Raw genomic sequence first — 27,554 nt, forward strand, 5'->3', positions numbered from 1 at the left:
GAATTTTGGATTGTGGTATTTAGCTTCTGGATTCTATATTGATTAATGTGACCAAACTTTTTGTATTCATATATGTTCACAAAAATGAGTATGGTCATGCATTCAATTGGGAATTATTACAATAATTCAGTTCAGATGATATTTCTTATTAGTTAGGCGCTTACACACTAGAGGTAGCTAAGGTCTTGGTTAACTAGAGCTTTGGTCCACATCTACCCCTATTTTTGCACCTGGTCGTGTTGGGCTTCATAGTTCATAAATGGCCTCAAAACAAGATTATAGTCCTTTCTAATTTGCATTTTAATTTAGTATGGCCCTGTCACTCAAGATGGCCTTGGTGTTATCATAGAAATAATAATATGGGAAATTGAGATATTCTCTTCTTGGACGTGTAGGTATGAAGTGTTGGCCTGAGATGAAACTATCCCAAGACTATCAAGGTCTAAAATCTAAGGCAACAGGCACGGCATTCTATAAGAATAACAAGTTGACTTGTTTGTGATGTTTATATCTAAATATGTCCTGCCTGTGATTATTTGCCGTATGTATTTTGCAAATGCAGTGCCCTGGTTAGCACTATTGGCTACATAAATTTTGGCTGTTCATTTCTGAACATAGGTGATGTGATTTCGTGTTATTGTCGTCTCCATCGCCTACTACCTCTTGTTGTTGTAGAAACATAGTGTGCAGGCGTCACCTTTCTCTTTTGGTGCAGCATTTTCATAGTTCTACCCTATGTGGTCCTCGGTTGCTTGTCCGTTGTTACGTTTTATGCTCGATGGCTTGTGAAACTGTTACAAGATTTAGATCTCAAAAATGATGATAGGTTCATGGGAGACTGCACTCCCGGTGTTAGCTGCTTGTCTTCCTGCCATCTTCTGACTAGCTTCATGGAACACAATGTCTTTCCATTTCCCCCTGTGTTTTGTAATCGGTTCAAATTATTTCGGTGGCTAATGATAGTTCTTTTGTTTCAGGTCAATTTTGGGAAAGTACATTTTTTCTTTAGTCTTAGTTATACAAAATGATGTTAGATTTAGTTATCTCCCAGCGGTGGTTCTGTCTCCAATGAAGAGTAAGTCTTCTGCTAGGCTGCTATGCGCATAAACAAAATATGAGGGTATACTCTTCTTAGGCTCTTAGCCTCTCCACTATGATGGAAAGCGTTTTTTTTGTGTTGGCCTGATGTTGCGTATAATAATTACATGTTCAATGCCAAATTTGTCTGGGCACAATGTCACACTTCTAGGCACCTGACAACAAGAGCAGACGGGACAGAAAAATCAAAAAGTCTTTCATTTTTCATTTAGTGACGCAACAACTATGCATAACAGCACAGTTACTCGAAATCGATGACATGACACACTCGACGGCGTCGCGGAGCGCGCCAATCCGTCTAGTTTTGCTTTCAAACACAAGCCCTAACCGTAAGAGATCCAGAAACCGAAAAACCTCTTGGGCTCGAGATTTGGTTAGAAGGAATGCTACATACAGAGCACGTGGTTGTGTTTACAGTCTGCATATTTGGAGCGAATGTGGCCTTTATCTTCCAGATGTTAAGGTGACAGGTGACAGACATGCTCTAAAAAAAAAAGTACACGACAGACGGTTCACTCTAGCTGGCGCGTCAATCCAGTCATCTGCAGAGAGCCAATCCGTCCCCTTATCTTCAAGTAGCACCTCAGTGTTGTCACCACTTCGCACTCATCTGAATCAACACCGAGGCACGCGGCAACCTGAGCAAGAGCAGTCTCGTTGCCAGTGCAAACAACTCCAGGGCACACGCCCGCAAGCAGAGAGATGTCGTACAGAGTTGGGAACCAGGTCGATAAAGTAGTCGCGTAGTAGCACGAATGAACCGGGAGCTCACCAGGGTGTATGAACGACTGGAGAAGAACTTCCATCCCGTAGGCACCTCGGTAGGCCAGAAATGTAGTCGTGTCAACATGAGTAGCTCCGGTAGATGCTAGAAGAGCGGCTAGTCTCTGAGGATGTACACGTGTTTCACCGGGTTCGATGTCCAGGTGAAAAAGCCAAACCCTGCCAAACCCGAGGCGCCCTTCACTGTTCATGAAACCCATCTGCACGTCAAACTTGGTGACCCCTCGAATGTGAGACTTGATGGATTGATAGTGTTGATTCACATGTCCACTGCACTGCCCAGGTACAATTACCTACAAGAGATGAACAGTTTAAGCTTATGGAGTACTAGTATAAAATGGGACCAAAACAATACAAGACGTGGGAACTGTCGATACCTGAATACCAAGAATATCGAAATTGCAAGACATAAGTTGAGAGATCAAATTGGATTCCTGATCAAAGTTCTTTCTGTGAATCTCCATGCGAACAATGTCTGATGCAAAAATTCCTCTGCTGCACCGAATAGATAGGTGTAACTCCTCCACTCCTGAAAGCAAGCCTGTTCTTGCCCTGATCCTTTCCCTCTGGGCAACCTTGAGAATTTTAGCAAAGCACGACATGGTGAGCAACGCATCCGAACCAGCGAAGTGCTCGCCTCCTATCCTGTCCACATTCAGGTATTCCTCGGTGGCAAGCGTCGTCAGCTTGCCATTCCAGCCTGGCTTGACGAGCTGAGCTAACACACGGACATCAAAGTATTTAGGGAATTGCTGCCTCATTTGGTACCCAAACGTGCCTTGCCTCGATGGCAACTGAATCCCGGAGCCTCCATATTGCAGCAGTCTTAGTATAAATGCGATGTCTCGATCGCCGTTATAAGCTAGCCATGTCACATCACTCTGTCCGAAAGGGAGATGGCATAAAAGCCCTGCATACACTATCTGTGGAAGAATTCCAAGCTTCTGATGCATCAACAGGTTATGTCCTTGTTTCTTCAAGAATTCTACTCCTGCTGAATTGAAATCTCCGTGCTCCAAGTCAATCTGGAAATTGATTTCATAGGCTGCAACCGGAACACTGGGTTCCCCTGGAAGTGGCTGCACGGCAAAGGCCATCCCTAGCTGCACGACCTGTCCGTTGTTCACAAAATCCTGAAGATGCCCGTACCATTCCATGGCGCTTACTGGCCGAAACTTAACATCTGTGCTGCCGCTGGCGAGGTACTCCAAGTCAAGGGCGATGTGGAGGTGTCTTCTTCTGTGCTTGAGCATCTCCTTGATCCTTCCGAAAGCTTCATCACTGTTGTCTCTCCAAATACTCTGAACCACAACATCAGCAATCAGACCTAATGGTGGCATAGGCAAGTAGGCATCGGCATCGGCATCGCCATCGGAGAGGAGGAGCTGGGGCCCGAATTGGGGGGCGTGGGCGTGGGCTTGGGGGCCGTACGCGCCGTGGGGCGCGAGCCCGCCACCGTAGGGGCTCGAGTCGAGCTCGAGCAGTTGGCCGTGGCCGGCGTGGGCTTGGGGGCCGTACGCGCCGTGGGGCGCGAGGCCGCCACCGTAGGAGCACGAGTTGAGCAGTTGGCCGTGGCCTTGGGGCCCGAAGTGGCGGGCGTGGGCTTGGGGACCGTACGCGCCGTGGGGCGCGAGGCCGCTACCGTAGGAACCGGGGACGATCGCTTGGCCGGCGACGCGGACCGGTGCGGCGTGCGGGAATCCTGCCGCTGGCGTGGTGCTCCGCGGGTTGTAGTAGGCGCCGTGGTTGAAGCCGCCCGCGTCGTGGACGTGGCCCGGCGCGGCGTGCCCGTGCCCGTACACCGGCGCCGTGCCAAAGGAGGAGGAGGAGGAGGGGCCATGTACGGAGGTGGTGCCCTCCGCATTGGTGGCGGAGGCTTGGCCGTAGCTGGCGTAGCCCGGCACCGGCCCGCCTGGCCCTGGCGCAGCCGTGAAGTTCCGCCCGTACGCGGGGAAGGGAGGTCGGGGCGGTAGATTCATGGCGATCCTCTGGAAACTTGGCGAGAAAGTTTACCGGAGACGAGGGAGAAGGGCGAGGACTCGCGTCGCGGGGAGAGGGGGGATATTTGATTTTGATTCTGAGTTGTCGCTTTCCAAGGAAATACGCCTCTGGAAAGCGTATTTCTGTCTTCTCCTCCCCTTCTTGCTCTCTCATCTTATCGCCTATGGTGGCGGTGCGGCGGGCCTTCTTCGGCGGTTCGGCCGCATATACACCCATCGATTGGGGTTCCCCTCCAGCCCCCAGGTACGACCTGCACTCTTCTTCCACTACCCCGCCGCCCCGCGCGCCGCCATTCCCACGGATTCACTAGGGTTCCGTCGGCGATTCAGTGGCAATTCAGTTAGCTTATCTCTTCATGGGTTATGACAAGGTTGAAGGTTCCAAGGAAAGATCCGCGCAGATTTCAAGTTAGCACCTACTCGTGACTGATTTGCCTGTGTTGTCTCTTGGGAGGCACTGTTTGTATGTTTAACAGGAGTACTGATATTATGATTTATCCTACCATTTAGTACTCCGTACATTGCTAAGCATTACAGTACTAATTAGCTGTGTGGTTTCTCCTAGGCTTCTAATTGCACGTCGTACATGCGTATGTTCTGTCCCTTTGGCCTGATACGATAGCAATACAGGATCCTTTGCACGTTGTACACTAGTCATATAATGTCTATATGATGATTTTCATGGTATGTTGTTGAATTCATTCTCATGTGTTTCTTCTTACCTATGGTCTCATGGAGCTTTGCTGTCCTACATTTATGCCTATTTCCCATCCAGCGATAAGATTGTAGAAAATGCTCGAGATCACTGACTTATTTACCACTTCTTGGACTCCTGTTCAAAGTCCTCAGCTCTAAGCTGCCATCAATCAACCAACACATCTGTTTTGTTCAGTGTACAAGCAGCAAGATACTAGCTCAACAATGACAAATGGGGCACTTTCACATGTTTATGTGGTTGCACGATATCTAGGTTTAATTAAGTTACTCCCTCCGATCCATATTAGTTGTCGAAATATTACATGTATCTAGACGCTTTTTAGGCATAGATACATCCATATTTGGGCAAATTTGAGACAATTAATACGGATTCGTGGGAGTAAATGATTTTCTTGCTTATGGCATATAGCAGGAGCAAGCAGTTCAGTGCATGGTTGCCTATTTTTGAGTGCTCACATCTATTTGTGGTGTGTACTCAATTACTTTTTATCCTGGTTACTTCTGACTTGTTTGCAAGTTCTATCTCTGAGAAGGAACTCACACAACTAGACATTGTCTGCAGATATAAGCACAATCATTTCCTTTGCCATTTTCATTCCTTTCGCGGTTACATTGTAAATGATAATGTACCGTAGATCAGAGCATAGTTAGTTAATTATTGAACCTTCTCGTGCAAAATATTTGACTTCACAACCATTCAAGGATGATAACTGATCATTATCTGGATTGTCCAAATTGAGCACTTAAACATCTGTGGGCATTTATTTTTGCTGCATTCCCTGTAATACCGTCAAATCTCACTGTTGAACACCAAGTTCTATGTTTTCTTTTAACTGTTCTGTGCTTTGTGTCTCAGGCTCTCAGCATCATTACTACCGGAATGGAGGGATTGATGATCTCTTCACTATTGGCGGGTCGCTTGCTGCTCCGGACAAGATGGATGCCTGGGAGGTGGTTGTGAGGCATTGCTCTGAGACTCTGGTCTCATTGTATGAAACTCAAGGAGAAGCTGGCTGCTCATCCATGGATTGAAGACTTGCTTGACTAGTTCCTTTTCTCTCTGTACTTTCTATGCATCCTATAAAATGCTTGCTTCGTTTGTAAAAATTGCTGTGCTCAGCCTTTTGTTATCCCTTCTGGGATTTGTACTACTGAACTCCATGGAACTCTTTCGTTCCTATTATAAAATCCAGGTAGTGGCCTCCCCTCCCGACTTCTTTTTGCAAGGTCGTGTTGCTGTTTGATTAACATATACCAATGCTCCAGCACCTTGTACTTTTCTGTCATCCACATTTAGTTTGACCAATTTGAAGGTGCATATATCTCTGGACTCCCACTCTTGCAGCTTTGGTATGGACGAATGCAATGGTTTCATGGTTCAAACAATATCTTCTTGTAAGATGCTCCCTAGTCTGGGCTAGTTTTTTCTTTGTAAAGTAATCATGTCTGCATTTGCTCTATCCTCCATTGATCTTTTACAGGTTGATACAGCTTATCTTTTACCTCCTCCGTCCTAAAATAAGTGACTTGGATTTGCATAGACTCTTAAACAAATTCACGTCACTTATTTTGAGACGGAGTGAGTATTTGATATTATCGTACAGTATGCTTGATATATACATGCCAGTTTTAGAAATTTTGTTAACTGCTGTCGTATAGAACACTTCCCTTGTTTGTTGTTACTGTAAAAAGATCCATTACATGCGTACATAAAGCGTTCGATAAATTTACTGGAGGCCCTTACTACTGTGCGATATATGTTGAGATAAACAGACAAACAACTGATTTATTGCTAATATGCAACTGGAGCCAAGCTCTCGCCCCACTTCGTGAACAGGCCAAGCCGAGCCAGTCATCTGTGCTCGCTTGGCCTCTGAGCCGAGCCGAGCCGAGCTCAAAGCTCGCAGCCAGCCGAGCAAATGACAGCCCATTATTCTCTTATTTTTTTGCGGGTAATAACAGTCCACGGATAATCCATCGCTCCTCCAGTGCCTTACGCCGCAGATCTCCTCCCGCCGTCTGCTCGCCGCCGATCTCCTTCCTCCGGCCGTATCGCGAGTCTGCAGGGCCAATCTGCCGCTGCAACTGCTGCTGCTGTCTGGCCTGCTGGTGAGTTCCTCCTCCTCCCTCCCTCTCCCAAGTCTGAAGTCTCTATACTTCCACGCCCCGAGCTTCTTCCCTTCCTCCAATCTCATCTTGTCCCCTAATATTTTTTCCCCTCTCCCAACAGCCAACATCGCGAGCCTGCCGTGCGTGGTGTACGCCGCCGGCAAAGCCATGGCGGCGGCGGCCCGCCGTTGTGCTAGGTAATTGCAATGATAATGTGAATGTGTTCATTCTTAGATTTTGGACCTTCTAGGACGAAATGTAGGTCGTTTGTTTTGAAGTCAAGGAAAAAACGATTTATCACACACACAGAAGGGCTCATGATAAATTCAGTAGTTCAGAAACTGGCCTGCAACATGTCCATAGTTTTTTCCTTTTAATCCTTTCTTGAAACACGTTGTATCTTTCTGCTAAAAATATGCTTGCCGACTCAAATCATATACAGGTCGAGTGTACCTTCTATGAGCTTCGAATGTGGTTCTGTCACACCTTCAAGAGTCAAACTCGCGCGCTGTAAGTGCCGTGTCTCGTCGGAGCGGGCTGTACTACAGAAAGAAATCCGAGAACGCAATCGATCGATTCGTGATCGAGAATTTGTTTCGTTCCTGTCATCCTTCAAAGTACAAGCTTCTAAACGATTGGCCTATGACATGGATGAACAATGGCCCCATCATTGTTCTTCTGACCGCGTCCCATTGTCAAGTGCACAGCCATCAAGTTATAAGAGTGATATGATGAAGCAAGTGCAAGGTCATCAACCTCACCTGCCATTAGATCTGGAAAATAATGTTAATCCCACTGGTTTATCGGAGAAGGAGATCGAAAGGAGACGGAAGATCGGTGCTGCAAACAAGGGGAAGGCTCCCTGGACAAAAGGAAGGAAATTAAGCAAAGGTATGACCATGCTCTCGCCGTTGAATTTTACATTACTGTGAGCTAGATAAGCAGTATGTCAGTAGAGTACAATGAGGACTAAAACGTTGTCCTGTAGAGCACAAGCAGCTCATCAAGCAACGCACTATCGAGGCTCTGAGAGATCCCAAGGTGATGTCATGTAAGAAACCACTTGTACATCTACCAAAGAACTACTAGGTTATGGATTGTGAACTATCTGGGAAAATCAAGTCAATTTCTTGCAATTTTTTCTTTTCTAATCCCAGGTTAAGAAGAAAATGATAGGACGTCGTCAATTACATAGGTAAATCATAAAATGCATATTTCTGTTATGTAAGATGGATGTGCAGATAATAAATATCTAGCTTTGCAAAACTTGAAACAAGTAATGGCTGATCATTTTTCAGACAAGTGAGCAAAGAGAAAATAAGTGCTGCGTTGAGAAAGATATGGGAGAGGCGAATAGTTTCTGTCAAGTCAAGACAGACAGTCCTTCAGATATGGTCAAATAGTATCGCCAGAGCAGCAAAAGAAGGTGGCCACTGCCAAGGTAAGCTGGATTGGGACAGCTATGGCAAGATAAAGTCTCAGATGATATCTATGTTCCTATGGAACAAAGAGAAGGAACGAATAATCAAGAAGCTTAAAAGGACAGTGACAAAAATAGTAGCCAAGAAGCTTCAAGCAGCAGAGAGAATGGAGCTACAGACTAGAAGGGCAAGGAAGTTGAAACCTGAGAAGCTAGTTCTACAAAAGTCAGATGCTCAGCCGAGACGGGTGGTAGCATCTACAAGACCAAAGCTTAAAGAGAGGCTCACCAAGGTAATAGACATTTCCAATAATTGGTGGCATTGCAGTGCTTGAAAGGGCTTGTATTTACTTCTCTCATCGAGCCTAAAGCTTGTAAGCTCTTTTTTTGGCCTTCGGTACTCTCTGTTTACAGAGATGGTCGATGGCCTCATCTGAATTTATTTATTTATTTTTATCAGAAAAAGGTTCATCAGTGTCACACTTATTTGAATCAACTCTGTTTTCTAAGAATGCCCAGATTTTGATCCGTTTGGTTGTTTGATCTCCTTCCTTTGCACCATTCAAACATGCTGCTATACACTAATCATATACCGCACTTTCCTCATTTACTTACTCCAGAGATGACCTGACATTAACTCCATGTTCTTATTCTGTCTTTATGATTGAAGTGGCATGGTCGCAAAAAGGAACTTGAAATTGTGATAAGTCTACGGACAAGGAAAGGAGGAGCGGTGCGAAAGCCACCTGTCATAAGGCGGAGAAGGGCGGTAGTGGAGAGGCGAGCTGAAGTGGACTTGGTGATGGAGCCCGGGGTTCCATCTGGTCAACTGAAGGAACTTCACTTGCCTTGCAAGGATGGGCTCCCCTCGGCCGACACTTGACCTGATCTGTTGAGCTCATCCAGCTTATGTAGAGTTTTATTTCTTGCTTCTGGCCTCTGTTGATGATGTGTCAGGAGATTGTGCATTTTTCTTTCTTTTGCATTATCATTCTGGATTATTTGTTTATGCCAATGGGTACATTCTTTGGCAATGTATGATGTTGTTTGATGCCCTCTTTGGCAATGTACGTTGGGGGTCACCAGCATCAGAAGATCTATTTCGATGTATAGCTCAGTAAAAAAAAATTCGCCAGGATGTTTTGGAGAGATTTCATTGTCAGGATTGTGCAGTCGAAGTTGCTGTGTATTCTCGTTGATCCGGGATATTTTTTGAGAGATTTAATCTACAATATAAGATGCTCTGCACGTTTGTGCAAATAGAAATAATTTAACCAAATCATCAAGCACCAATGTAAGCTAGGAGTACTTAATTCCCATCCACTCTAATAACTCCAGTCTCTGAACTTCCTTTGTTGGAATGTCCGTGGTCTTAATGCATCGGCTAAACATGATGCGGTTCGTGCTCGTGTGCTGGAGGATGATTGTTCTGTGGTCTGTCTCCGGGAAACCAAAAAAGTGTCCTTTGATTTGCAGTTTGTCAAGAAATTCGTTCCCCGCCGGCTTGACCACTTTACCTTTGTGCCGGCAGATGGTGTTGTGGGGAACTCGGGTGGGATAATCACCATTTAGGATGGGGCTCTTTTCTCAAGAACTGTCGTGGCTGCCCATCCCTTTGCGCTCCATGTGGAGCTTCACTCTAACCTTTCGGCTGACTGTTTTCACGTCGTCAACATCTATGGGCCGTGCACTGAGCCTGCCAGAACAGAATTCCTTGACTGGCTATGTGCGCTGGATATTGGAGAAGAGGAAGACTGGATCTTCATGGGGGACTTCAACTTCTACAGATCTTTGGAGAACCGTAATCGCCCGGGAGGCAATATTCAAGACATCCTCGACTTCAATAATGCAATTGCCTCGCTAGAGCTCAATGAACTCCCTCTCCAGGGTCGGGCCTTCACTTGGAGCAACATGCAGGAGGAACCTCTGCTGGAACAGCTTGATTGGTTCTTCACTTCCAACGCCTGGGTCATCAATCACCCCAACGCCACGGTCAAATCTCTGGTCCGTGCTTCCAGGTTTTCTTGAGGTTGTGGCTACCTTTTGGAATCTATCGGTCCGTGCTAATTCTTCTGCTAGTTGTCTGGTGCCCAAGCTTAAAGCTGTTAGAAGAGGGCTCAAAATCTGGAGCAAACGTTCTCCCCGGTTGGACGTTTGGATTGGCAATAGTGAATTGGTGGTTCTTGAGCTCGATCTCCTGGAGGAATTTAGACCCCTGGTCAGGCATGAACGTAACTTCCATTCACTGTTAAAAACCCACATTGCTAAACTCCGAGGCCTCAAGAGACCGATCAAATGGACCAAGCTTGGCGATGAGTGCACCAAATTCTTCCACGCCTGGGCCACCAAGGCCCATTGTCGCAACGCCATCCCGCAGCTTCGCGGCCTCGATGGGGTAATCGCCGACTCGCACCAAGCCAAGGCCCATGCCCTCTGGATCACCTTCTGCGCTAGATTGGGCCAGGCCGAACCACGGGTTTTACACCCCGATCTGGCCTCTCTCATTCCTCGGCATGCAGGTCTGGAATCGTTGTCGGCTCTCTTCTCTTGTGCTGAAATTAATGATATTTTTAAGCGCCTGCGGTCTGATCGTGCGCCTGGGCCGGACGGGTTTAACGGCCTATTCTTCAAAAGCTGCTGGCACATTATCAAGAATGAGGTGTATGCGCTCTGTAATGACTTCTTCCACAACAATGTCAATCTCCGGTGCCTCAACACCTCTTTTATCACCCTCATTCTCAAGATCCTAACTCCAGAGTCTGTCAATGATTTTAGACCCATCTCTCTCTTGAACTCCTGTCTTAAGTTGATTACTAAGTTGCTTTCGATCAGATTACAACACATCATCCTTGAGCTGGTTCATGCCAACCAATATGGCTTCCTCAAGAGTCGGACCATCCAAGATTGCTTGGCTTGGACACTTGAATATATTCATCAGTGCAAACACTTCAGGAGGGAAATTGTGGTTATCAAACTGGATTTCGAGAAAGCCTTCGATCTCATTGAGCATTCTGCCATCCTTGCCATCCTTCAGCATATGGGCTTTGACAATAAATGGATGGGCTGGATTGAGAACCTGCTCTCCTCGGGGTCTTCTTCCGTGCTCTTAAATGGTGTCCCAGGCAAGCAGATTCAGTGCCTTCGAGGTGTTCGTCAAGGAGACCCTCTCTCGCCTCTGCTTTTCGTCTTGGCTGCTATGAAGGGGCGCGTAGAGATAAACAAAAACTTTTCCTACGCGAACTCCCAAGATCTAGCCGAGGTAGAAGGCCACGAGGATTACCACTAGACGCGCAGTTGCGGATTATTGATGCGGCGCCTTGATGCAGTGCAGTCCCTCGATCCGATCCAGCCGATCCAATCCCGCGATCGTCGAAGTGCTGAACGTACAGCACCTCTGCCGGTATCCACACGTGCGAGGAGGAGCTCCGGCGGCGGACTGCTAGATCCGGTGCGACGGTTGAACTGAATCGGGCTAGGGTTCTCAACGCATGAGAGTGGAAAAAACCGTGCCCTTTAGGCATCCCACGCCCCTGCTTATATATCGAGTGGAAGTGGGCTCCAAGCCTTGTGGCCCATCCACCCTGCGAGTCCAACTCGCATTGTCAGCCCAATTCCAGTTCGGGTCCAACCCGACCAAATACTTGCTCCCGCTCTTAAGTGTGTGACCCCACAGGCTCATGGCGACTTGGACACGATTGGAGTCCGACTCACAATCGATCAATCGGTAGCGGCTCCTAGCAGAACGTGCCGACTCCCAAGTACCATCGAGTCATGACGACGTACCTTCCAATGAGACATACGTCTTAGTCCCTTTTTGCCTCACGATATACCTTGTCGAACTATAGGCGATTAATCGTCATCCCTTTAATAGTTCAACTCTCTTCTCGATCTGTGATATACGATTCATCCGACTAACTCTTAGTCGATCGACCCGGTTAACAATTAACCAAGTCGCGCATGGCCATGCTTCCCGAATCATATCACTCGAGAGGGCCCAGAGAATATCTCTCCAGTCGGAGGGGCAAAATCCCATCTTGGTTATCCACATCACACAGCTTGATTCTCAGTCAACCCGAACTCTGCCTTTATAACTGCCCTGTTACGGAACAACGTTTGACAGAACCTAAGTTGGTGATCCACAACTCGGATTGTGCGATAACCTCAGGTCTAAGGATTACATTGATTGAGACATGCAAATGACGACCTACTCGTTGCATCTCAATATGGGTCAGTCCGACTCGCTAAACTCTTTAGCCGAGTCCGTGTAAGCTGGAATGACATCACCATGCCCATGACAAGTGGAACCGAGTCATCAGCCAACTTTCACATTAGTCTAGGTTATGTGTCCAGCACAACCTCAATGACTAAGGACAATTTAGTATGAACAACATGAATACATAGTTCCACAATCAAATCACATATTCAATGATACATATCAGATGTCCAAACAAGGACAACTCAATAATATTTATGAATACATTGGGAATTACATCATACATGATTGCCTCTAGGGCATATTCCCAACATGCTAAACTTCTGCAAATCATCACCAACAGAGCCTTCCAACTCAATTTGCTGTGCCTCCCAATCCCTAATGGTGACGAGTTCTTCCCTATTATTCAGTATGCCGACGATACCCTCATTATTATGCAAGCTTCCAGCATCCAATTAGTCTACCTAAAAGCTCTTCTGGAATCGTTTGGGCAAGCTACTGGTCTGAGGGTTAACTTTGCCAAGTCTGGCCTCATCAACATCTCTGATCAGCGTGCTGAGGTTCTGGCGGGCACTCTTGGCTGTGCGATTGGTACCTTCCCGTTCACTTACTTGGGCCTGCCTATGGGAACTTCCAGGCCCAAAATCAAGGCTCTCATGCCAATTATTGACCGTATTGACAGGCGTTTAGCTTCCTGTTCCTCCTTCCTTTCCTTTGGAGGCCGCATCCAGGTGGTCAAATCTGTCTTCTCCTCCCTTCCTGCCTATGCTCTTAGTGTCTTCAAGGTTCAGGAAGGCTTCAAGGAGGCTGTGGACAAGCGTAGAAGGATCGCCCTCTGGAACAGGTCTGAAATCACAGGGAAATGCAAAGCCCTAGCAGCTTGGGACAGGGTCTGTAAACCCAAGAATAGAGGTGGTCTTGGAATCCTTGATCTCTCTGTCTTCAACGACGCTCAGATGATCAAGTTTATCTATAAATTCTTCAACCGATCGGAGGCTCCGCGGGTCAAGCTTGTCTGGTCTGCCTATTATAATGGCATTGTCCCCACAGATGATGACAGGAGGGGTTCATTCTGGTGGAGAGATTTGGTTAAACTAATCCCTGCCTTCAAAGCCTTTTCTAAGGGAATGCCAGACAGTGGGGATTCCTTCTCCTTCTGGCAAGATGCCTGGGTTGGTGAGCCCCTCAGTAGCCGTTTCCCTAGAGCATTCTCATTTGCCATTGATAAGAGCATTACTCTCTCCAACTTTGTTCTTGCCAGTGATCACTTGGACCACTTCGCGCTACCTCTTTCCAACCTGGCTTTTCAGGAATACCAGCAAATCGTGGCTTGCGTGGCTCATACTCACCTTGAGCCCCATGAAACTGATCTTTGGCTTTGTCAATGGGGCAGTGGAACTTTCACCTCGAAGCTTTACTATCAGCACCACTTCCCTAGAATCCACACTGACTCTCAATTCAACTGGATTTGGAAGAATCGTTGTGTCCCTAAGATCAAAGGCTTCATGTGGCTTCTTGCTTGTGATCGGCTCAACACCAGGGATTTGATGGATCGCCGCCACTGCAACCGAGATGGGATTCTTACCTGTGCCTGTTGTACTTTGAATGCTAGAGAAACCAGAGATCACCTCTTCTTCAAGTGTGATTTCAGTTTAAACTATTGGTGCACGATTGGCCTCGATTGGACTAGTCTTGGGCCGGACCCCCCCTTCATGGCCTTCATCCGGCACTCCAAGAACTGTCTGCACAAGGAACTTTACAAGGAAATCTTCCTCTCCGCGGCGTGGGAACTCTGGAAATGCAGAAATGATCTCATTTTTAACAATGTCACTCCTACTGTTCAGACTTGTCTCTTAAAGCTCAAAGTCTCTCTTAAAAATTAGAGTTGTAGGTTTAAAGAAGGCGCCAGGGAGGCGCTAAGGGCATGGCTCATCTCTATTGCCTCCGTGCCCCAAGTGAGTTCTCTTCCTTTTCCTCTCTTTGTCTCCCCCCCCCCCCCCCATTGTATGTATTCTTTTATATATATATATATATGTCGGAACTTCTCCTACATTTTTCAGTAAAAAAAAAGAAACTCCTCTGTGCTTAGATCATTTTGTTCTTTTCCTTCTTTCTTTCTGACTTCTGAGAGGATATTTGCCTCTCCGTTTTAAGAAGAAAATTCCACTGGGGGCCCAAAATTCCCAAGTGGAGGCCCAAATGTTTTTTAGGCCCAGACCAAAAACACTCAATGGCGGCCGGGCCCAAAATTCCCCAAGCGGCATCAGTTGCTCATCAGAGTTCTCGCCCACTTCCCCAGGCGGCGGCGCAGCGATCGGCGGTTGGGCGTCGGCGGCCGCGGCGGGAGCTGGCGGCGACCGGCGAACCGAGCCGACCCGGCAGACGGGCGACCCACTGGCTGACTAGTGAGACCTTCTCTCTCTTTCTCTGCCTCTCCCTCATCTGGGCACTTCCAGATCCACGCGCTGGTGAGACCTTCCCTCTCTTCCACGGCTGAAGGAACTGGTTTGTCAGATGAGGTCTTCTAAGGCCAACGGGAGCGCGCAGAGGGCCGGAGAAGTCAATCATGTCCGTGGAGAAGGAGCAAGCTGGGTTCTTGTTGCGGGGGGAGTTTTGCTGAGCACGCTTTCGGTCAGACTCGGGTGCAAATTGAAGCAAATGCTTGATGTGAAGAAGCAAAATAGTAGTGCCTCCACCAAAGGTCTGATGCTCCCCATTTGCGTTTTGTAACCCTTAATGCAATCGGTTCTGCTGGCTGATGAAGTGATGCGTGCTGACTATATCTAATGTTGCAGACAACAGACGACCTCGAGCATGTGAACTGCACTCGAATCTCTACCGGTTTTATGACCAAACCAACTGCTACTGTTGTGTTTCAGGTACTTTTTTTTCTGCAACTTCATTTATCCTCTGTTGCTTATTTAGTGTATGAATTTTTTTCAGCTGGCATTACATTTAGTAATGCAGTTGATGTAATGATTATCATTGGATCCAGAATTGCATTTTATGTAATCCGCCATACAGAATACCTTGCACTGTAGTCCATGCATACTAGCAAGTGGCAACATATGCATATGTGCATAGTCGTACTTTGCTGTTTGTGACATTTGATTGCGGTTCTTTTAACATTGGACTGCATGATACCAATTAATAAGGCATATCCAAACTACTTAAACCATTTTATCATTAATTAGAACCATCAAACTAGGGTGATGAACTTTTTACCAGGGCTAATAATTATTAGGTACTGTACTACTTACAAAACTCAAGCTGGATTCTGGATCCTTGCTTAGTTTGAGCACCAAACGATATGAGCTTCGATTTAATAGAAGTTTTGATGATTACAGTGTTGCATTTATATCAGGTTGTTGTAAAACTAGACGCTTATTTTCTTGCTATTTTCGGCAACATAAGCTGTTCCAAAAAGGTGGAGGAAAATATAAATATCTGTTGGTTGTTATATGCAGGGATTGCAGATGGTGGAGTGGAAGTCAAGCAAGCACCCGCGAGTTCTTTATCAAAGCCAGATGAACCCTCCCTTCCTCTTGCGAGGGTGTCAGGGCCAGATTCAAGCAAAGAGAACAGTGGTGTCATGTGGACATCATCGCCTGACCGTCTTGAAGATCCTCGCAGACCATTTCAGTACTCGAACAGTTCTGGCTCTCCCTGTGTTTCTGAATCAGGATCTGACATTTGTAGCAAGAGAGAGGTCATACAGAAGTTGAGACAGCACCTGAAGAGACGTGATGAGATGATCATGGAGATGCAAGCACAGATAGCTGATCTTAAGAATTCTCTCAGCATCCAGGTGACACAAACCACCAATTTGCAGTCCCAGCTGGATGCTGCTAACCAAGATCTGTTTGAATCTGAGAGAGAGATTCAGCAGCTAAGGAAGATCATTGCAGATCATTGTCTCGCAGAAGCAGTCTCTCATGATAAATCTTTACAAGCTGGACATTGGCAATCAGATGCCACCAATGGGCATGCTAATGGCTATCCTGCTAGCAGCGTCGATGACCACGACCTTCATTGTGTTGGTATCCAGAAGAGAAACGTCGAGGTAGAGAGGGTGGAGATGCTCAAGAGAGAGGTTGGTGATCTGAAGGAAGTTATTGAAGGCAAGGACTTCCTGCTTCAGAGCTACAAGGAGCAGAAGGTGGAGCTCTGCTCTAAGATCAGAGAATTGCAAGAAAGGCTCTCAGCACAAGTGCCCAACATCTTGTAGGATCTATTCATAGTGTTATCTTCCTACAAGTGATTTACAAGAAAAGCTTTCGGCTCACATGCTGAACATCTTGTTAGGTCTTCGCAAAATGTTAGGTTGATTTGTTTTCTTTGTTATCTTTTTTTTGCCCTTTGTTACTTGATGTTGAAAAGGGGCTTAGTTTTTCAGTTGCTAGGCCTAGGTAGCTTAGTTGGTCATAAGCTTAATGCTGAAGGAGTTGTACAGGTTTTCTGTTTGCAGACACGATTGTGTATCGTGCCTTCTTCTTTGTTTCAGTGTGGTTTTGACTTAAGAAGAGAGTGTCACTTTGAGTGTATGGATGACTAAATCTCTGAAATTAGCATTATTTTTCATCTGTAATACCTTCTGTTTGCAAAGAGAGTTCACTTCAGAAAGACAGAAATCATGCTTTATTGATGGATTCAGCAGCCTATAACTTGTGAGCTGCATGTATATCATATCAAATCACAACTATAACACTCAACTCCACAGCATGGGGTTCATCTCTTCAGATTCCAGACAAGGCCCAAGCTGGATATGGACCTATATACTGGTACAAAACTGTGCTTGTTTTCAATCTGCTTGGTACTGTGCTTCATCATAATGTTTTTAAGTAATCCTTTTTGCGTAGCTTCAAAAAATGTTTCCTTCATTCCTATGATCATCTTAACACATGTTTCTTGGCTGCCATTGTCAGGCAAATATTGCTGCCATGTGCCAGCAGCAGCAGCAGCAGTACTTGTTGTGGCTTATGCACTGGAGCACATCACCAAAAATATGGCACTTTACTGAATCATTCTGTTGGTGGCAGGAGCAGGGGCTGCAGTTTCCAGTTTTGGTGCCGGTTTGATGAGCACCAAGAGAGATGGGCAGTGCAGAGAAGAAGATGATGGCAAAGGCAAAGCTGGACCTCACTCACTCTCCTCTGCTGGCGTCATCATGGGAAGGCCAAGATGCCCATATTGCTGCCTGCCTGCAAGTGCATGCATCCAGCTTCTTCACTTATAGATCGTCAACTCCTGCAAGTCCTTCAACTTGATCCATGGCAGCAGGAGCTCAGGTGCGTCTCGTGCCTAGTACATTGATTGGGTGATTCACCTTTTCTTGCAACTAGACAAGCATCCATACATGTCTATTGGCTACCATAGAAAGCAGAATTGTTGGAGTAAACATCTCAATTCTCCTCATGAGTAAAAGTGAAAAAATTCCCGTGTTCAAAACAAGACTTAAATAGGTCAGTTGGATAGGAATTTTCTGTTGATTGTCGACAAAGGAAGGAATGTCATGCGGCGACACATGGCCGGCAGAAGCAAGACTTTACCAGTGTGAGATGAATAGCAACAAGAGACTAGATGTATAGATAGGCAAAGACCAAGCCCCACAAATTTCTTCTCCTGGCACAGAGTTCGCATCCCATCCTGGCCCCTTTCATCGATCGGGGCCGTCCACCGGGTCATCAATGGTCCCAGATCATCGGGGCCCACATTGAGCTGTAAGGAAGGAAGAATTAGGCAGCAGTGCCGTTACGGCTGCGGCACAGGGAGGGAGATTGGATGATTGATCCAACGGCAGACAATCGTACGATTGGTCAGCCAGCCGTTTGTCACAGGTCTCATGCAGCAGCTTGGTTTGGCCCCTGATCATCACATGCTGCTAGAGACATGAGAATGTGAGAGGGAAATAATGCATGGATTTTGGAGCACATGAGCATGACAATATATATATGTGCTCCAGGGCCAACAGGGGGGGCACTGTGCTGGAGAATCGTTTGCTTCTGCATGCAGGACATTGACCATGCTATAGTCCATTGCCCAGCCTCTCCTGCAGCACTACTGTAGGCTTATACCTATGGCACTTCCCAATAGAAATTGATGTCTTCCTGTGATGACAACAAGAGCTCAGTTGAAACAACAAGAAACGTGAAATAGAAATTGCACAGTAGAAAATGCTGTTGATAATTTATCTGAGCTGTTTCAGTCAAACAGTATATTCATAATTTTGGAGCTACTCACATCAATGTTGATGCATGCATATATATAACTAGATATAAGTTGTGCAGCAGCATGAGTTTTGAGTGAGCACGGAGGAGTGAGTGTCTGAATAATGCGAGAGATAAATAAGTAGCTAGGAATGGGCAAAGATGGAATAGGGGATGGATAGGGTAGAGGATCCCATGAAAAGGGAAATGCCCTTGTCTTGTTCTCTCCTCTCTTTTAACCATATCCATATAAATATATATATATCTCTTCCATCTCTCTCATCAATTAACCTCCATGACTAGCTGGCCACTGCATTTCAAGCTTGAATAACAAACAGTCTGTGATTAAGAACACTTGGAAAGAAAACATGAACTAGCTCAGCATGCATATATGCATGTGGAGCAAGCACGTGCAGGGGGGAGCCCCACTCACGTGGCACTCACTGGCCAGTTTACTTTGCTTGCATAATTAACATTGAACTCAAATTGCTCCAACAATACATGACTAGACGCAGACCAACCCAGCTTGGCTAGTTAGCTAGGAACTGAATTTGGAGGTGATGTGTGTGTTGGTCTTCTGTTTTCTGAAAATGTGGGTCACTGTGTAAACTTTCATTGATTCGTCCACCGTCTATCGCCTATGATCTCACTCTAGATCCATCGGACATTATCGACGTGTAATTTCTTGGAGCATTGGTTCTTTTCCCCTCTTGTTTTGGACTAATGTATTCAGGCGCAGATCCTTCCACAGCCGTTGGTTACTTTGAAAAACAGTTGATTTAAGTTTTGTCATCCTTTTACCATGTTGTTCAATCTTTTTCTGGTTGAGTTTTGTTTTGTTTTTCATTCTTCTCTGCCGTCCATTGTTGGTTTCTGTGTTGCCACCAAGCATTGCACTTTCTTGTTCCCCTTGTACATTCGCTGATCACTGACTTTTTGGAGGGAAATCTGAAAGCATACAACAAAAAATAGTAGAGAAAAGAACATGTCATGTCGACCACTCTTAGATCTAGGAAAAGCCAAGCTTCCAACTTTACGATGCACATGTCCAGAGAGAGGCCAATGGAGTAGTTGCCCCTTTTATTTAAGTGTTTGCAAGTCATGTCTATATGATATGTAGTCCATGTTTTCCCATGGTAGTAGTACATATGAGATGCTAACTGAAAAGCTGCAATAGTTAAGCACACATTTGTTTCTTTCAGTCTTATAACTTTATAATAGCACTACCGTACCATTCATCAGTTTAATTTCCTTGGGTCATCTGCAAGATAGGACCTCCTGTCACAGACACATATATGTATACAAAAATCTAGTAACTGAGCAAGGACTGAACTGCACATGCATGCAGCTTTTAATCTGATCCTGATGGAGCCAATGATCTAGCTGGTGTCCCATTGGATCCCTTCCTTTGCACAGGCCTTGAGACCCAATCAACTGACAGTGCCAACTAAAAGATAACCATGGCAAAATCCTTGTTTTGTGATCTTGAGGGCCATTGCATGGTAAATTAAGAACCAATTGACCCTTCATCTTGAGGCAACCGGCCATCCTAATTATATACAATGTAATGCTTGTGTCATCTGAGGTCAGCATCCATGCAGAAGTGTGCTATATACATACATACTATATGGTTGTTGGGAGCATCACATATTACAAAGTACAACCAGGTCTTGAGCTGGAAGCAATGTGGATGGGTGTATGCATATGCTAATTATTTATGCATGTATGTATACATGTATGTGGCTCCCAAAGCTAGCTGCTGTGAAGCATCTGAGGAGAATAATAAGTAATGGTGCCATGGATCACAAGTGGAGAGTGATCTGCATTTAAGTAGGACAGGTGTGCATTCATCTACTTTTCTCCACTCTTTAGGGTTCAAGATTGTTCCCCCAATGAACATTTATGTTTTGGGTGTCAAACTCACATGCTGGCATGGCTACCTAGCCGCATGCCTCTGCAGCCACTACCCAATAACTTGCTTGCCATGCCATGACAGCTCCTACCGGGTGGCGTGTATCTTCAGACTAGATTTTGCAGGACTAAAACCAGGGCAGACAGCCTGGCAAGTTTTGTTGTGAGTACGCCCCCAACTCAATCATTTCTTCTTTTTTCTTGCCTGCTCCAAATTCAATGGATAAACGCTTCCATTTTAGACTGCAAGCTCTGAATTAATTCTGATATCATCCTGTAATTAGTGTCGAGTTAAGTCATCATTTTTCTGTATCTGCCGATTTCTTTTCTGCAGTATTAAAAACTTCAGATAGCAATGCTTCATTAATGGACAGGACAAGGGGCTTTGATTTTTTAGTGCCTTCGCTACTGGAAAAAAAAAGGTATGCATATTCTCTGAACCAAGCTTGAGCTTGCATATGAACCCACATTTTAATCATTTGACAAGAACTCACGTTTTTACGTTAAAATTTAAAGCAATCATGTAAGTAATTCTTAGCTTTGGAAACTTTCATAAAAACTTAGCATTTGGAAATTTTCATTACAAAACCATTAACATTTCCGAGCTGCGCTAAAATTTTCAAAATGAGATAGGAAACAAGTTGGTATAATACAAGTCATTGAAATTGTTCCATTTGGTGATGTCTGCACGGCTCGCAAATTATCATATTTTTGTTCCAAAATTGGCAAGGCTAAGTAACTTGCATGATTCATTAAGATTGAACCTTGATACCGAAGGTTATATATACAGACTCTGACCAATTGTGTGACAACAAACTGTCAATCACGTACTACCAAACATGTGTTTGCTTCATTTATATACAATAAACATATTGATGCACCTAATTACATGGGTCGAATGATTGCTAAATTAGGGAGAAATTAAAGAGCTTAATTGCTGTCCCAGTTCTTGCTCTTGAACAGTGGAGAAGAATCTATGGATCTCATCACCAGTAGTGCGGCGAAAGTGACCTGGCAGGCATCGATTAGTCACATGGCCTCCTGCCTGCTGTGCTAATCTCAGAGATCAAATCCAATTGTTTAAGTGCTGCAAATCTTGCAAGCATGGCTTAGCCAAGCTAGCTAGCTTGTGACGTAATGCTACGGTGCTTGTACACCCAGACTGATCTCTCCTTCAGTTTAATCAATAAATTTCTTCATGGGGGGGCTTTCCAAAGCTCGAAAAAAGTAACTGACTCCTGCTCTCGGTTTCTAAATATAAGATGTTTTAAGTTTGTTCCAAGTCAAAATCCATAGAAAAACATATCAATACTAACAGCTCCAAATTAGTTTTATTAAATCCATCAAGATACATATCTTCACGGTATACTTATTTGATGGAAGTATTTAATCAAAATTTAAAAGAAACTGATTCTTGTTTTAAAAGAATCATGCATGTGGATAAACCTGACACCTGCATTGTGTTCTGAAGAGCAAGTACTTGTACTGTTCAAGAATGGTTAAGCTAAGTTAGGCACTGTATATATACATGGCAATGGAGTACATATACAGGTTGGTTTAACATGGACAGTGGTCTTACTTAACAATCAATCATGCCATGCATCTGTGCCTGCCTGCCCCTGCATTATTTGACTGCTCAGTGCCTGGCCTGCATGAAAGAAAGCTGGTAGAAATTAGTAGTGGTAATTACTGTAACTTGCATGTATGGCATTAGGAAATGCATTTGTACAATGCATTTGTACTAAGTTGTTAATCAACTCTGCTGTTGCAGGGAAAGAGTACAGTCAAAGGGGGGTATGGAGATGTTCGAGAGAATATTAGCATGCATTTCGGGCCCCATTCGGGCCCCAGGCGTCAGTGACTCCACACGTCACAGGCCTCATCTTCCGGGCACGCGTCATCGTGACCGTTGCACTTGCAAACTTCTGTTTGGCATGTACGTACGTATCTTCGTATAGCCAGCCAGCTAGCAAATTAACCCAGCTTTATATATCATCTCAAGAGAAATAAAGAAAATCCAGCTGTATATATGGAACTGACACGTGTATGACAGAGAGCAAATAATCTTTTTTTTTCTAGAATACATCCAAGTGGATGTATTGGATGTATTCTATATCGAAGAAGAATGCTGCAAAGCAATTAGACGTAGATACAAATCAATTACTCACGCCTACTCCACATTCTACCCACTAGACTATCCTCTCTTTGGCCCTTAAAGAAGCTGGCGCTCCACCACAACCTGCCCTCGGACTCGATCATGTGAAGGATTCTCGTTACACGAGGCATGACTCTTGAAGACGATCGCATTTTTATGCTTCCAAATCGACCATCAAACCAGAATAATGTGAAACTGCAGCCGAGAAACGATGGAAGGGGATCGCATTTCTATGCTTCCAGATCGACCATCAAACCAGAATAATGTGAAACCGCAGCCGAAAAACCTTGGCAGATCATCGAAGCTTGCTTCGCAAGGCATATGCCGGAATTCACCCCAAGCCCTACATGGCTCCACTTTGGGCAACCAACACCATCTTGCTCTAAGGGCCACATTCAACAGACGTAAATTAGGAAGCCCCGAGCCACCAAATTCATTCGGCGAGCACGTTTTGTCCTGAGCAACAAGACGGTGACATTTGGTCCCAAGCAACAATCTTATACATTGCCATCAAACTGAAATGCAAATAGAAATATGTGTATATATATGTAGAGCTAGGCGGAGAATAATATATATGTTTGATTAATGGATGCCAAGCTTAGGAGAATAATTCTATGGTTGATTCTATAATCAAACCGAATGGCAAGGCAGGAAACCAAACCAACGGCCCTTCCCTTGTTTTGGTTAATAATAGTAAGTCTAATGTGTACGCTAGGCTGGACCCAGTGAAGGAGGTGTCGACCTGTGCTCATTAATAATTAATTAATTTGCGTCCGTAAAAATCCACATGTACAGCAGTACAGGTCACAATGGAGAGTTTCCTTTTAGAGAAAAATGCAGTTTCCTTTTAGAGGAAAATGCAGGTTAAACAATTGTGTGGTTTTTCGGTGACCCTTCTTTTGATCTTTCTATGGGCATGCCGCTTCGTTGTTTGTCTCCCTTTCGAGCTTGGCTTGTAAGGCCATGCCTAACGGAATGAAAGATGACTCGAATGATGTCAGTTTTTTCTTAACAATGTCACTGACGTGAAAGAAAGATGAATGATGAAAAAGCACAACTTTTTCTTAATTAAGAGATTATCTCTTTACTAAATTTCATCTTTTTATTAGCATTTATGTATTTAATTTTATTCGTCTAAGCATTAATTATAATATATGATACTAAAAGATAACCTATTGTTGTCTTTTCTAAATGACGTGGAACATATAAGATAAGACATTCTCATTGACCATAAGTTGTTCCTCGACACTTTGTTAACCTTTATGGCTTTATTAACTTAAAATCGAACATAATGACTTTGTCTTAAAATAATTTATGAAGCAACTAGTAAGTTGCTTGTTTCTTCCTAGATCGCGTCCATATTTGTGCGTACATTTTCTTGTTGATATACTCTTTTCGAATGTAACTACACACCAACTTGCGTGTATATTTCGCAAAAACTACATATTTATTCATTCTCAAAGATGTATATGGCTCAAATAACTTTGATTTTTTTAAGACAAATGATTCCAAATTACGGAGTATCCAGAGCTTAGTCGACTTAAAAAAGTTGTACCGTAAGAAGAATCATTTTATTTTTCTTAAAAAATACTACTTACTCTCTCCGGTCGGTATTACTTGTCACTAATTTAGTACAACTTTGTATTAAATTTGCGACCGAGCGAGTACTAAAGTTTTTTTTATTTTTTCTTACAAAACAAATACAGTTTCCCCACTTAAAAATTTGGAGTATAAATTAGCCCTTAGTTAACACCACCCAACCCTCCTCCTCCTCCCCTGTTCTCCCCCTTCTGTTCCTCCCCACTTCTTCTCTCCCTTCTCCATGACTCCAATTCATCCTCGCACTTGACTTTGCTTGGACTTGTTGCTCTTGTTGCCGAGTATAGTAGCTCCTCTTCTTCTCGCCACACTTGTATGCCTGCTGCCTTGTCAGCGAGTGGAGCGGTGGTGGCTGCTGTTGCTGCTGACAGCGGGTCGTGGTTCTGGTGAGAGTTATCCGGCCGGCCATGTCGTGGACGGAGGAGGCCGAGAGGGTGCGGCTTCGCGCGGCGGCGATGGCGCTCGACGGGGGGGACAAGCCGGACTCCAAGAAGGACGTGTTCGCGGATCTCGGCTCGCCGGTGTCGCCGCTGCGGATGCGTGCCACGCCGTCGTCTTCGTCGTCGTCCGCCGGTTCGGCGAAATCGCCGGCCTTGTGCAATGCCGCGGCGGTGGCGGCGGGGGGCGGCGCGAGGAGGAGCCACTCGGGCGAGCTGGCGGCGGAGAGCAGTAACCCGCCGCGGCGACCCGGGCACCGGCGCTCCGGATCTGTGCCGCTGATTTTCTCCGGTGGGGGCAGCAGCAGCTCGGGGGCCGGCGGCAGCGGCGGCGGAGGCGGAGGCTCGAGCACCGCGAGCTCGCCGCTCACCAATGCGCTCCCCACCGGCAACATCTGCTCCTCCGGCCGTGTCGCGGCCGCGCCCCGGCCGCGTCCCCGCCCCGACGTGCTCGGATCTGGCACCGGCCACTACGGCCACGGCAGCATCATGCGCGGCGGCGGCGGGGCCATGCCAGCTCCGCCGGACAGCTTGCAGGAGGTGACCCGTGCTGGGAACGAGTGGTACAAGAAGGGCAGGTACGGCGAGGCGCTGCGGCACTACGACCGCGCCCTGGCTCTGTGCCCTGACAGCGCCGCGTGCCGCGGCAACCGCGCCGCCGCCCTCGCCGGGCTCGGCCGCCTCGCCGAAGCCCTCCGGGAGTGCGAGGAGGCCGTCCGGCTCGACCCAGCGAGCGTCCGCGCCCATGGCCGCCTCGCCTCGCTGTGTCTCCGGTGAGATTCTGTCGCTTGTCTTGCTGCATTGCATTGTAATCCCCAAATTGGTCCAAGGATCTTGATTTTGTCTTGCTTCACTGTAATCCCCAAATGGCTGCACTGAATTGCTTGTTACTGTTGTACTGTGTGATAATACTTCCTTGCAGATAGATCATGATATCGTTGGCAGTGGCCGGTTTGCTTGTTTTGGTAGCAAAAGTTTTGATCTCGCAGTTACAAGAGTGTATCATGTAAATTCTCATACTGCTGCAGAGGATTGGAAAGCTTGTAGTATCCCTGATTGGTTTAGTTCAGTGAATTATTGTGGTTTTAATACGCGTCGTATCTCAGAATGCGGTTCAAATGGAGTGTTTACCCGTGTTGTACATCGCATTTAGACCACCGGCATGCAGAATTGCAGACTAGTCGAGAAATTTCTGGCCCTATTTATCGATCAAATCCAACATTAATACATGTGTGTATACTATATAGTGCATTTGAGTTATTGGCTTGAATTGTTACTGAAATTGCATTGTGATGGCCACATTGCAGGTTTGGGATGGTTGAGAAGGCAAGGAGGCAGCTTACGCTGGCCGGGAATGTGAACGGGGCTGACCCTGCTGAGTGGCAGAAACTGCATGAGGTGGAGAGCCATTTGGGGAAATGTATGGATGCAAGGAAAACCGGAGATTGGAAGAGCGCACTGAGGGAAGCAGATGCTGCCATTGCCAACGGAGCGGACTCCTCTCAGTTGGTAACCTCTCATTGTTTGTGATTTTTGTTATGCGGAAGATATACCGTTATTTTGCTACCAGCATTACAGTTCAGTCGATTTCAATCGAGTCATGTTTCTCCTGCAGCTCCTTGCCTTGAGGTCGGAAGCACTTCTCCGGCTTAAAAAACTAGAGGAGGCTGATTCAACTATGACAAGTTTGCTGAAATTGGACAGCACGTCTCTATCATCAGTGTCCACCAAACAGTTAGGAATGTTAGCTGATTCATATGTACATGTTGTCCAAGCCCAGGTCAACATGGCATTTGGAAGGTACAATTCTGATACACTTTGAGGACTATGATCAATTTTCTGTTCTGGTACAAGCATTGAAGCTGGTTTTGCAGGTTTGATGTAGCTGTTGCCATGTCTGAGAAGGCTAGACTTATTGATCCTGGGAATGCAGAGGTTGGAATGATTGTAAATAGCATGAAGTTAGTTGCACGGGCTCGAGCTCAGGGGAATGACCTTTTTAAAGCAGGGAAGTTTGCTGAGGCATCTATAGCCTATAGTGAAGGGCTCAAATATGAGCCCTCAAACTCAGTATTGTACTGTAATAGAGCAGCTTGCTGGTCGAACTTAGGTCGGTGGGCAAAATCTGCTGAGGATTGCAATGAGGCCCTGAAAATTCGACCTAACTACACAAAAGCGCTGTTAAGACGGGCAGCATCCTACGAAAAGGTAAGAAATTTACATGTGTCGAAATGTTTCTGATTATTCACCTACTGCGCTCTTGACACCTCCCTGTTAACATTGTATTAGCTTGAGCGTTGGGCTGATTGCGTGCGGGACTATGAGGTGCTCCGTAAGGCGCTTCCTAGCGACGCGGTAGTTGCAGAGTCATTGTTCCATGCCCAAGTCGCATTGAAGACAACCTGTGGTGAGGATGTATCAAATATGAAGTTCGGAGGAGAGGTTGAGAGTTGAGACAGTTACTAGCATATAGCAAGTTAGAGCTGCTATACATCAGCTGGTGAGTTTCTTTGTACGGATATTTCGTCGGAGCTGTTATAATGTTTTCATCTCCTTAAGTTGCGCTAGTGCTGTGGGTAACCTTCAGGGAAGGAGCTGTTCTTGTTCAGTTATCCTCAAGCATTTCACAACTATCAATACAATTTTTTTGCATATTACTTATCCATATCCAGTTCACGAGATGTACTGAACCCTATTCTCTCCAGATCAAATGGCGGAAGGTGTCGGCAGTCCTTGATCTGCTTCTATTGTTCTATATTGTGTAATTAAGCTCTGTTTGTTCTCTCATTTTCTGTGTACCAATCAGATCCTGTGGCATTTTTTTTCTGGATTTTTGAAGTTTATAATCTCAATCTATAGTTTTAGAAGAGAATCATGTTAGTTTTAGAAGAGAAACATGTAGTTTT

The 27,554-nt window shown here is 45.6% G+C and overlaps 4 protein-coding genes and 1 long non-coding RNA gene across 7 annotated transcripts; 4 read left to right on the top strand and 1 right to left on the bottom strand.

The window, feature by feature from the left end:
- Positions 1–1,149: 1,149 nt before the first annotated feature.
- Positions 1,150–4,121, bottom strand: LOC106866025. The gene is made up of 2 exons (XM_014898524.2): positions 2,259–4,121; positions 1,150–2,174 (listed from the first exon to the last, which is right to left on the bottom strand). The coding sequence occupies exons 1-2, from the start codon at positions 3,858–3,860 to the stop codon at positions 1,611–1,613; spliced, it is 2,166 nt and encodes a 721-aa protein (XP_014754010.1). The 5' UTR covers positions 3,861–4,121; the 3' UTR covers positions 1,150–1,610.
- Positions 4,122–6,546: 2,425 nt separating this feature from the next.
- LOC100825588 lies at positions 6,547–9,289 on the top strand. Of its 2 annotated transcripts, XM_010232662.2 has the most exons (7): positions 6,547–6,707; positions 6,829–6,904; positions 7,150–7,598; positions 7,696–7,748; positions 7,865–7,902; positions 8,006–8,420; positions 8,798–9,289. In XM_010232662.2, exons 2-7 carry the CDS (start codon positions 6,876–6,878, stop codon positions 9,008–9,010), a joined length of 1,197 nt encoding a protein of 398 aa, XP_010230964.1. In that variant the 5' UTR covers positions 6,547–6,707; positions 6,829–6,875; the 3' UTR covers positions 9,011–9,289. The 2 variants fall into 2 exon arrangements, with proteins under 2 accessions (XP_010230964.1, XP_014753774.1); XM_014898288.2 differs by lacking the exon at positions 6,829–6,904 and having other exon boundaries at positions 6,556–6,707.
- Positions 9,290–14,589: 5,300 nt separating this feature from the next.
- On the top strand, positions 14,590–16,928 carry LOC100845287. 2 transcript variants are annotated; one of them, XM_010232663.2, is made up of 4 exons: positions 14,590–14,745; positions 14,855–15,041; positions 15,136–15,219; positions 15,808–16,928. In XM_010232663.2, the coding sequence occupies exons 2-4, from the start codon at positions 14,855–14,857 to the stop codon at positions 16,566–16,568; spliced, it is 1,032 nt and encodes a 343-aa protein (XP_010230965.1). In that variant the 5' UTR covers positions 14,590–14,745; the 3' UTR covers positions 16,569–16,928. The 2 variants fall into 2 exon arrangements, with proteins under 2 accessions (XP_010230965.1, XP_003567800.1); XM_003567752.4 differs by lacking the exon at positions 14,590–14,745 and having other exon boundaries at positions 14,763–15,041.
- Positions 16,929–19,093: 2,165 nt separating this feature from the next.
- LOC112271147 lies at positions 19,094–22,509 on the top strand. The gene is made up of 4 exons (XR_002964072.1): positions 19,094–20,385; positions 20,543–20,620; positions 20,792–20,879; positions 22,229–22,509. It is a non-coding gene; the product is annotated as an uncharacterized LOC112271147 (long non-coding RNA).
- A 1,849-nt stretch (positions 22,510–24,358) lies between these two features.
- LOC100825902 (inactive TPR repeat-containing thioredoxin TTL3) lies at positions 24,359–27,313 on the top strand. The gene is given in 6 exon segments (XM_010232665.3): positions 24,359–25,421; positions 25,956–26,157; positions 26,264–26,425; positions 26,427–26,448; positions 26,523–26,856; positions 26,938–27,313. Coding segments are annotated over 5 exon segments (1,200 nt in total). The 5' UTR covers positions 24,359–24,618; the 3' UTR covers positions 26,534–26,856; positions 26,938–27,313.
- The last annotated feature ends 241 nt before the right edge of the window (positions 27,314–27,554 follow it).

The sequence above is a fragment of the Brachypodium distachyon genome, chromosome 2, assembly GCF_000005505.3.
Source record: "Brachypodium distachyon strain Bd21 chromosome 2, Brachypodium_distachyon_v3.0, whole genome shotgun sequence".
In the NCBI taxonomy this organism is placed as follows: domain Eukaryota; kingdom Viridiplantae; phylum Streptophyta; class Magnoliopsida; order Poales; family Poaceae; genus Brachypodium; species Brachypodium distachyon.

Coding starts and splice junctions, on each gene's coding strand:
- LOC106866025 (XM_014898524.2), bottom strand. CDS start 3,860: ATGAATCTACCGCCCCGACCTCCCTTCCCCGCGTACGGGCGGAACTTC. Junction 2,175..2,258: donor TCGATATTCTTGGTATTCAG/GTATCGACAGTT, acceptor CATCTCTTGTAG/GTAATTGTACCTGGGCAGTG.
- LOC100825588 (XM_010232662.2), top strand. CDS start 6,876: ATGGCGGCGGCGGCCCGCCGTTGTGCTAG. Junction 6,905..7,149: donor GCGGCCCGCCGTTGTGCTAG/GTAATTGCAATG, acceptor AATCATATACAG/GTCGAGTGTACCTTCTATGA. Junction 8,421..8,797: donor TTAAAGAGAGGCTCACCAAG/GTAATAGACATT, acceptor TTATGATTGAAG/TGGCATGGTCGCAAAAAGGA.
- LOC100845287 (XM_010232663.2), top strand. CDS start 14,855: ATGAGGTCTTCTAAGGCCAACGGGAGCGCGCAGAGGGCCGGAGAAGTC. Junction 15,042..15,135: donor TAGTAGTGCCTCCACCAAAG/GTCTGATGCTCC, acceptor CTAATGTTGCAG/ACAACAGACGACCTCGAGCA. Junction 15,220..15,807: donor CTGCTACTGTTGTGTTTCAG/GTACTTTTTTTT, acceptor TGTTATATGCAG/GGATTGCAGATGGTGGAGTG.